Source organism: Myotis brandtii, unplaced genomic scaffold, assembly GCF_000412655.1.
Source record: "Myotis brandtii unplaced genomic scaffold, ASM41265v1 scaffold208, whole genome shotgun sequence".
In the NCBI taxonomy this organism is placed as follows: domain Eukaryota; kingdom Metazoa; phylum Chordata; class Mammalia; order Chiroptera; family Vespertilionidae; genus Myotis; species Myotis brandtii.
Genome location: NW_005357764.1, coordinates 4,219,156 through 4,230,012, shown reverse-complemented (window position 1 = coordinate 4,230,012; position 10,857 = coordinate 4,219,156). Strand labels below are relative to the sequence as shown.

General features: G+C 44.3%; 1 protein-coding gene across 1 annotated transcript in view; it reads left to right on the top strand.

Moving 5' to 3' along the window:
* Positions 1 to 438: 438 nt before the first annotated feature.
* The window catches only part of RAPGEF6 (Rap guanine nucleotide exchange factor (GEF) 6), a 188,132-nt gene continuing 177,713 nt past the window's right edge, over positions 439 to 10,857 (top strand). The window contains 1 exon segment of the mRNA XM_005865527.2: positions 439 to 734. Within this exon segment, the coding sequence (XP_005865589.1) occupies positions 666 to 734 (69 nt within the window). The 5' untranslated portion in view covers positions 439 to 665.

Here is a 10,857-nt window from a genome sequence, read left to right as displayed (position 1 = left end):
ACTTCTTGATGGGGCTCTTCCACAAACTATTCATTAGAAACGTAGATACGAAGCAGCATGAAATTGTTTGCCAGAAGTTGGCTTCGACTTCCGTACGTTCTCCAAGGGCGGGGCGTCGGCCTTGGGCTTGGCCACGCCCTGAGCTTCCGGATCTCAAACACAACTCCACCTAAAACGCCGTCCCCACCGTTTGGCCTCAACGTGCTATTTTTGCTCAGTACCTCACAGCGCGTATCCGGGCCTCCACCGGAAGTCGGAGCAGCCCAAGCCTCACCTCCGAGGCAGATCCCGTGAGAGGTTTAGGTGAGGTCTCGCGACGTGTGTTTAAATCTCAGGGAGAAGAGTTGCAAGAGGGTTAACTACCGCCCCAGTTCTTACGTCACCACGGAGTCACGCCCTTGGGCGCTCGTTTGTGTGCGCGCGCGCGCTGCGCATGCGCACTCGCCCTCCCTCCTCCTCCGAGCTAGCTTCTCTGGCCAGTCGCGCGTGGGCTGAGACCCTGGGCGGGTGTTGTGAAGGCTTGTTTGCTTGAGCCGGGTGCCCGCCGCGGTCCGGAGTTCCTTCCTCGCAGGTGAGGGGGTTCAGACCCCCTGCCTAAGGTGAATGGGCTGTCGCGTGCGCTCCTAAGGGCTGGCTGGGGAGCTCGGGGGCCGGGGGCCGCGACCATGAACTCACCGGTGGACCCCGGCGCTAGGCAAGCTCTGAAGAAGAAGCCGCCGGAGCGGACCCCGGAGGTAAGGCCGGCGGACCCGGCGCGCCTTCCGCTGTCCTGCGGGCGGCGTACCTGTCAGATCTGAAACCTGCGGCGACTGTCCTCTTGGAGGCTCCCACCTGCTGCCAGAGTATCTGTTCTCTGCGTCCCCGACCCGGGCCCTCCTCTCGGGCGGGTGATGACCACCTTTCCTGCTAGTCTTGCCGCCTTCCCTGCATACCCGTCCCTGCCGGTGACTTCCGAGTGTTTTCGGTTAGAAAGCACCATTTACTAAATCCTTATTTTCTCAGGGTGAAACTGTAGGTTTCTGAGTAATATTACTCGTAGGTAGGTAGACTGAAAAACGAGATAGGCATTGTAAGTAAAGTGTAACAGCCATGTTATTAAGAGATAACATCTCTTTAAAGGTGCCAGAAATACTGTACAAGTGTTTAAAAAACGATAAAGTTTTCAAAATCGGTTTCAAACGTCGCATCCAGTCAGGTGATGAATTCTGGTGGAGGATGATGCATATTCAAAGATCAGTTGTGAAGGTGCTTTTTCACACTGTCATTGGGAAATTTTACAGCATTTTGTTCTTGGATTCAAACTTTCGGTGTTGGGTTAGCTTAAATGATTTTAATTTGACCTTAAGGCTAGTTTTCAAATACTTAACTAAAACTTGTTAACCTTGCATACATATCCTTATAGAGTGCTTAGATTTATTTTTTTAATTTTTTTTGGCAGGTTTTCCTTGATTTGGAAAAGTTTCTGTAATAAGTGGTGTATTTCCTAAATCAGAAAGCAAAAACTAAAAACAGTGGGAAGGATTGTTGGATTATCCTTTGTATAGTTGCAATAAATGAAAGATTTGGTTAATTCTTCCTAAATCACTTTTGAGTTTTTCAGATTTATAGCACTTTTCATAGTAGGTCTCAGTAACTTTGGGCTGATCTTTTGTAACATTCTTCAAGCCATAATTGTAGTTAGGATGAGTAGAACTTCGTTGTTGGAGATCCCAATCTATGCATAGAAACAGGCAAAGACTGTCACTTTCCAGAGTTCTTTTTTGAAATCTGCTTTTATAATCCAGTGTGCTTTAATTTTGCTATGATGATTCTTAAAGTAATTGTGAGCTGATTGAAAGCATTCACCTTGAACAGGTGAATCTGCCATAATTTTTATATTATTAGAAAATGTCATGCAAGGCTTGCGGTGTTTACTGTCAGTTTTACTTTTGAATATTACTTATGATACATTCACATTTTAATGGGAAAGTCTTACTTCTCTCTTTTAAAAATACATTTTTATTTAGAGAGGAAGAGAGAGGGAGAAGGATAAAAACATCAATAATGAGAGAAAATTATTGATCAGCTGCCTCCTTCACTCCCTCTGCTGGGGAACAACCCTGCAACCTGGGCATGTGCCCTAATCTGAATCGAACTGTGACCTCCTGGTTCATAGGTCGATGCTCAACCATTAAGCCACACCAGCCTGGCTGCTACTTCTCTTTAAGAGCAGAATTACCTAATTTGAAATTGCCTGTTTTTGAACCTTACGAAATTTTCTAAACTGTTCACAAAGTTATGTTGGCCATTATGTGCCTTTGGTAAGTACTTTTCCCTGGAAAAGTAGCATGGTTTAAGGGAATACTAAACAACTGCCCACAATACACAGACTAAAGCCTTGACATCTAGCAGCATAGCTTGTTAACTGCTTAATTCATTGGAATTGCTTTTGAAGGAGTGTAGAATTTGGGGTACAAAAGTATGAATGAAGAAGTGGTTACCTCCCAGCCAGTGTTGCTCAGTGGTTGAGTGTATACCTATGAACCAGGAGGTCATGGTTCGAACCAGGAGGTTACCACCCTGGCCGGTTTGGCTCAGTGGATAGAGTGTTGGCCTGCAGACTAAAGGATCCACCGGGTTCAATTCCAGTCAAGGGCATATGCCTGGGTTGTAGGCTCGGTCTCCAGTGGGGGACATGCAGGAAGCAGCCAATCAGTGATTCTCATCATTGATGTTTCTGTCTCTCTCTCTCTCTACCTTCCCCTCTGAAATCAATAAAAATATTTTAAAAAACAAGACAAAACACACCTGCCCTAAAAGTGCCTACGTTCTAATAGAAGGAGGAGGGTAGAAGGCAGATAAATATAATAAACTAGAGGCCCCGTGCATGGATTCGTGCACCAGTGGGGTCCCTCAGCTTAGCCTGTGAGGATCAGGCCAAAACTGGCCTGGTGCATGGATTTGTCGAGGGCGTGTCTGGCCCATCTCGTCCAGTCCTGATAGGCCGGACCCCACCAGCAAGCTAACCTACCAGTTGGAGCACTTGCCCCCTGGTGGTAAGTGCACGTCATAGCGAGTGGACGAACGAACGGTTGGACACAGCATATTAGGCTTTTATTATATAGGATAAGTTGCATAATATGTTAGCTGATAATTGCTAATAAATAACAGAATAAAGAGATTGGAAACAAGGGGCAAAGGCTCGGTTGCAGTTTATTTTTTTAATTGTTATTATTTTTTTAATTTTTAAATATATTTTTATTGATTTCAGAGAGGAAGGGAGAGGTGAGAGAGAGATAGAAACATCAATGAGAGAATCATTGATCAGCTGCCTCCTGCATGCCCCCCACTGGGGATTGAGCCCGCAACCCGGGCATGTGCCCTTGACCGGAATTGAACCTGGGACCCTTTAGTCCGCAGGCCGATGCTCTATCCACTGAGCCAAAGTGGCTAGGGCTGGGTTGTAGTTTAAATAAGATGGTCAATATTGTGCTGGTAGAGATAACTCTTAATTAAAGGCTTGATACACATGATGGAGTTAGCCATGGGGCTATATGGGGAAAGAGCTTTCCAAGTAGAATTGTCATTGCAGAGGCCCTAAGATGAGAACATGTCTGGTGCATTCAAGGCATAGCAAGGAACTCTGAGTATAAAAGAGTGAATAAGGGTGAGAGTAGTAAGAGATGAAGTCTGAGAGGTGATGGTGGTGGTATAGGATGAAACATCACGTAGGACTTTCTAAATATTTGTAAATTCTTTAACTTTTATTTTGAGTGAAAGGGGACTGCCAAAAGTTTTGAAGAAGAAAAGTGACATTATCATACTTTTTAAAAAGTCCCCTGGCTGCTTGCTGGGTTGTGACTAGACTGTATGGTAGCAAGGTTAGAAAGAAGCAGGAGCATCAGGTAAGACGCTATCACATTGCAGAGAAGAGACAATCATAACTCAGATTTAAGTGATAATAATGCAGGTGGTGAGAAGTAATCAATTATGGAAATATTTTTACGATTGCACTAACATAATTTGCTCATGGATTGGATATGTGATTTGAGGGAAAGAGAAGAATTGAGCATGGTTTCAGTTTTTTTGGCCTGAATAGCTGTTTTTAACTTTGCCTTTGTAGCATGAAAACAACCATTTAAAAAGTAGGTAAATGTCACATTCAACATGTCCCACACCAAGCCAACATGTGCGGAGGCAGCATGTCCTTCCTGAAGCATTACAAAGATGGAAAGTTCTCTCTTCATGTGAATCTCCCCTCTGAAGTTATTTATATGTTCTATATATAAGTGCATATGTACATACATATATATGGGCCTCTATGTAGCTGAACAATATATTTTATAAATATAAGCATGCTCCCATTACAGAGAGAGCATCAGCACTTTTACCTCCCTGTGAGCACTTCAGACCAGTATTGTGTTCATTTTATTAATAAATGGGTCTCTTTTTCATTGTAAGATAGAGCTGGGCTGTTTTTGTTTTTCTGAAAAATAACTGCCTTTATGTTCTCTCATTGCTTCTCTGGTTTCAAAGGACAGTTTTATTATAAATAGTGTACGGACTTTGTATATTAAGAGAGGAACCGTTTCAGGTTCCTGGAAAAAAAACCCAGAGACATTTCACTGTTATTTTTTTGAAAGGGCATCTTTTGATTTTTTTGTTCTTGTTCACTTTTGGGTATGTATATAAGTAATATGGTGATATAAAAACTTTTGTTATGTGAAAATATTTAAGTCAGAAAACTATTAAATAATATTACTTTTTTTCTAAATAAATAAATAAAAAGTAGGTAAATGAATGGGTATGGCAGCATGCCAAAAAATATATAAAATAGCTGGTAGGCTGGCCCCAAGGCTATACTAAATTCCTAGTGCAATATGGTAAAAAAATATCTACCAAGAAAGTCAAGCCACGAATAAACTCCTCTTTGGAGAATACCTCAGCTTATGGGTTTTAGTGGAAGCTGAAAATAGCAGGTTTTCATTTTTCCAACTTTTGTAAAAGTAGGACTTGGGCAAATGATCCAAGTGCTGCCAATCAGACACGCCCATTCCAGACTATGAATCTTGTGATTCCGAGGAGCAGGAACTGCACAGAATTCACTTTGGCAGCTAGCAGTATAGCGGAGTCTGTCAACATATGCAGCAAATAGTATAGGTCAGTGGTCGGCAAACTCATTAGTCAACAGAGCCAAATATCAACAGTACAACGATTGAAATTTCTTTTGAGAGCCAAATTTTTTAAATTTAAACTATATAGGTAGGTACATTGTTATTAACTTAATTAGGGTACTCCTAAGCTGGCCTTTGCTAAAAACGTCCTCAATCTGATTGAGGTACATTTGTTGAGGTCGCCCCCTTCCAACTCTCCCATCCACACTCGTCTTATATACTTGTTTCGTCTATCTCCTTTGGTTCATCCTCTCTATATGTCCAAACCATCTCAACATACCTTTCTCAATCCTCGACACTACATCTTCTTTCACTCCACAACATTCCCTAAAATTAACTTAATAAACTTTACTTAAAGTTTTAAGTCAACTTTGCACTGTACGTGCGCGCCCGCACGTGGTATTTTGTGGAAGAGCCACACTCAAGGGGCCAAAGAGCCGCATGTGGCTCGTGAGCCACGGTTTGCCGACCACTGGTATAGGTGATCAGCAGTTCTAATGAATAAAAAATAGTCACTTTTTAACATAAGCAGTTTACAAAATTAATTCTAAATTTTGTTTTAACATATTTATTTTTAAAAACAGTTAGGGGTGACCAGGCCTGCAGGGGAGGACAGTTGGGGAGGACCAGGCTGGCAGGGGAGGACAGTTGGGGAGGACCAGGCTGGCAGGGGAGGGCAGTTGGGGGGGACCCAACCCTCCAGGGATGGACAGTTGGGGGGAGACCCAGCCCTGCAGGGGAGGGCAGTTGGGGGGGACCCAGCCCTGCAGGGGAGGGCAGGTGGGAGGGACCAGGCCTGCAGGGGAGGGCAATTGGGAGGGACCTGGCCTGCAGGGGAGGGCAGTTACGGGCAACCAGGCCTCTAGGGGAGGGCAGTTGGGGGCGATCAGGCTTGCAGGGGAGGGAAGTTGGGGGCAACCAAGCCTGCAGGGGGAGGACAGTTAGGGGCAACCAGGCTGGCAAGTGAAGGAAGTTAGGGGTGACTGGGCCAGCAGGGGAGGGCAGTTGGGGGCGACCAGGCCAGCAGGGGAGGGCAGTTAAAGGCGACCAGGCTGGCAAGGGAGGGCAGTTAGGGGTGACTGGGCCAGCAGGGGAGAGCAGTTGGGGTGATCAGGCCTGCAAGGGAGGACAGTTAGGGGCAACTGGGCCGGTAGGAGAGGGCATTTAGGGGCAATTGGCTGGCAGGGGAGCAGTTAGGCATCGATCAGGCTAGCAGGGGAGTGGTTAGGGGGTGATCAGGCTGGCAGGCAGAAGCAGTTAGGGGCAATCAGGCAGGTAGGCAGGTGAGCAGTTGGGAGCCAGCAGTCCTGGATTGTGAGAGGGATGTCCGACTGCCCGTTGAGACCTGATCCCAGTAGTCGGACCTCCCTCGAGGGGTCCCAGATTGGAGAGGGTGCAGGCTGGGCTGAGGGACACCCCCCCAACCCCGTGCATGAATTTCGTGCACTGGGCCTCTAGTCCTATATAATAAAAACCTAATATGCTAAGTGCCCAACCATTCATTTGACTGTTCGACCAGTTGCTATGACACGCACTGACCACCAGGGGGCAGATGTTCCAACCGGTAGGTTAGCTTGCTGATGAGGTCCATCCGATCAGGACTGGGTGAGATGGGCCAGACACGCCTTGGAGCCCTCCCCCGGTCCCTCCCCAGCCCCGATTCTCGCAGGCCAGGCCAAGGGACTCCACCGGTGCATGAATCTATGCAGGCCTCTAGTATGACATAAATTCAATCAGGAATCTGAGAAAATTCTGCGGTTCCTTGGCACTACCCTAACCGTCATCTAGCAGGTTAAGTTATGAGAGTTCTAATTCTGCTTGACATAACATAACCTTTGTGTGTTACAGTTTTCAGAACTTATTTGCCACTAAAATAAATTGTCTTGAGATCAAAAATAAAAAGCACATTTCCATAGAATAGGTATTTTGTGGTTGTCTGGCCAAGTTGTGATGACTCTTAACTCGAAGGGTTGGGCCCCAGCAGCTGTGTTTATAAGTATGTAACTGATGAACACCTACTCTGGCCATTGTCCTAGCTCATGCAATAAGGCAAGAAAAGGGGAAAAAGTACATCAACTGGGAAGGAAGAAATAATACTGTACTTACTCATAAGAGATGTTATATATGTAGAAGATCCAAAGAATCCACAAACTATGAGGTTTATTAAGGTTTGTTGTTTACATCTTAAACTCATCACTATCTACCTTTAAGTGATATATTACTTCACATAAAGTATAAGGACCTTACAACAGTATTCTCCCATTTTTACCTCTTGACCTTTGTCCTATTATTGTGATGTATTTAACTTGTACATATATTATAAACCCCACAATTAAGTTATCTTTGTTGTTGGTTTAAACAGTCAATTATCTTTTAAATAGTTAGGAAAAAAATTCATATTTACCCATAATTACCATTTTCAGTTTTCTTCATTGCTTTTTGTAGATCCAGATTTCCATCTGGTATTGTTTTCCTTCTTTATGAAGTACTTTTAACTTTTTTTTAATATGGCAGGTCTGTTGGTGATGAATTCATTCAGCCTTTGTATATGTGAAAAATATATGTTTTTTTAAATTTATCATTGTTGAAAGTATTGCAGATGTCCCTCCTCCCTCCCAACCCCTTCCCCCCCAATGACCCCTTCTACCCTGCTCCTGTCCCCTCTGCAGGCCTTCCCTGCACTATTGTCTGTCCATAGGCTATGCATATATGCATGTAAGTTCATTGGTTAATCTCTTCCCACCCCCCTCCCTTCCCTCTGAAATACGTAAGTCTGTTGCATGCTTCAATGGCTCTGGATCATTTTTGTTCATCAGTTCATTAGATTCCACATATAAGTGAGATCATCTGTTAATTGTTTTTCTCTGGCTTATTTTGCTTAGCATAATACTCTCCAGGTCCCTCCATGCTGTCTCAAAGGGTAATAACATCATTCTTTTTTCAGCTGCCTAGTATTCCATTGTGTAAATGTAGCACAGTTTTTTAATCCATTCATCTACTGATGAGTACTTGTGTTTCCAGATCTTAGTTATTGCAAATAAAGCTGCTGTGAACATAGGTGTGCATATTTTTTTCCTCATTGGTGTTTCTGGCTTTTTAGGATATAGTCTTAGAAGTAGGATCACTGGGTCAAATGGCAATTACATTTTTAATTTTTTGCTGAATCTCCACACTGTTTTCCATAGTGGTTGTACCAGTCTGCATTCCTACCAACAGTGTAGTAGTTTTCCTTTTTCTCCACATCCTTGCCAGCACTTCTTTGTTTGTTGATTTATCGATGATAGCCATTCTGGCAGGTGTGAGGTAGTACCTCATTGTCATTTTAATATGCATCTCTCTGATGATTAATCACTTTGAGCATTATTTCATATGTCTCTTGGTCATTTTTATGTCCTCTTTAGAGAAGTGTGTATTCAGGACTTCTGACCGGTTTTTTTTTTGTATTTATATATTTATATTTATATGTATTTATATAATGGTACAAAATGGCTGGGGGATGGCCATGGAGGGAGGGAGGAGGCTGGCCTGTGGAGTTTACCTGGAAAAGCTACTGTGATAGCAGATGGGATAGAAGAAGGGAGAGCATCAGGCCCTTGCAGTCTGGCCGTCCCCATCTGGGCAGGCAACACTCCATCAATTTGAAGAGTTTGGGTTGGGGGTGGGTGGGGCTCAAGGGCACAGGCCCTAGCTGGCTAGATGGCCGGCAGTGGCTCCTGGACACAGAGGCTTGGGTCCTGGGCACGGGAGGGGTTGGGGAGGCAGGAGCCTGCAGCCAGCCTCAGAGGAAGCGCTGGGCCTGGCTGACAGTGTACTGAGCACAGCACCAGACTGGGGGAGTCCCTTTGTATGACAGCTGCCGAGGTGGGGCCAGGCCCTGCATGTTGGGGCTGAGCAGAGGCCCTCTGCCCATTTTTAAATTGTATTGTTTGTCTTCCTTTTGTTGAGTTGTATGAGTACTTCATATATTTTGGATATTAACCCTTTATCAGATGTATCATTGGCAAGTATATTTTCCCATACTGTGGGTTCCCTTTTCATTTTGATGCTGGTTTCTTTCTGATGGTTCTTTCCCTGATTTCAGATGTTTCTTTACATGCATGAGATGATCAGTACTCAACTTAAGACTCAAAGGAGACCCTCTATAGGTTTCCAGAACATACTTTGTTTCTATGTAGCACTCTCTCTCTCTGTCTCTCCTGCTCTCCAAACTCAAGCTACCTTCAGCTCCCCAGACTGCCAGTTCCTCTCCTCAAGATAATATCAGACAACTGGTACCACCAGTAAGGTGTGATAATCGTGTAAATTCACTCATTTTTCCCCCCTAAAACTGTCTTTTGTTTCCTGAGGTCTTATCTCTTGAAAAATGTTTCATATATTTGTTTTGATTTTTAGCTGTTTTAGGTGGAGGATAAATTCAATCCCTCTTATTACATCTTGACCTAAAGCTGAAGTCCCAAGTATTTTTCTTTTACTTTGGCGGGGATGTCCTGACCAATTCACCCCTAAAAACATTAAAGTGGTGGAGGATGGGGTGGGTGGGGCTGGAAGAGATTAATTAAAGAATTTCTATACATATATGCATAACCCATGGACAGACAATGATGCAGTGAAGGCCTGGGGAGGGGGCGAGAGCAGAGTGGAGGGGATCAATGGGGGGGAAAAGGGGACATCTGTAATACTTTCAACAATAAAGATAAGTTAAATTAAAAAAAAAAACCATAAAAGAACATTAAAGTGGCAGGTCTTTGAGTCCTCATAGAGTTTATCTCCCACTTTCTGAATGTGTTACCAAGAACTCTAGGGTATCAGCCACCTCTTGCCTATTCTCTTATTCATTTTATCCAGTCAGCAAGAGATCATCTATGTAATGGGTTAGGAGATCTGTATGTCTTCAGATTATTTTATGACAGAGAGTAAGGCAAAATTGTAAGTTAATATTGTTCCACGTGAAAAATTGTAAATTAATATTGCACCACATGAATGCAAACCGTTTCTGAACCTTTTTGTAATTGGAATGGAAAATACCTTCACCACATCAATACCTGAAGCTTAACTAATCAGTTGTAACAACAGTATTATATCTGGGACTGCAGCTATGACCAGGGCTAGGATTTGGTTATATCTGTGTCAGTCTGCAGTCATTTTCTAGGATTCATCTGCTTTCTTCATTACCCTTGCTTAATTTAAATCTTTACTGATGGCACTAGTCTGCTATCCTTTTCTTTTCTGGAAACACTATTGTCTTTTTTCTATAAATCCTCACCTAAGGATTTCTGTCGTCTGATAATTCTCTTGTGTATCAAAGCAGGAAAGCAGTGTTTGGGAGCAGTCTGTCCTGGTATTAAGGCATTATTCTTTATAAGAGAACTAGAGGCCCGGTGCATGAAATTCGTGCACGGGAGAGGGGATCCCCTCAGCCCAGCCTGCACCTTCTCCAATCTGGGACCCCTCAGGGGATATCTGCTGCCGGTTTAGTCTCACAATCAGGGACCGCTGGCTCCTAACTGCTCACCTGCCTGCCTGCCTAATCGCCCCTAACTGCCCCCCATGCCAGCCTGATCACCCCTAACCTCCTCTGCCTGCCAGCCTGATTGCCCCTAACTGCCTCTCCTGCCAGCCTGGTTCCCCCCAACTGCCCTCCCCCCGCCACCAGCCTGGTCATCCCTAACTGCCCCCCCTGCCAGCCTGGTTACCCCTTACTGAC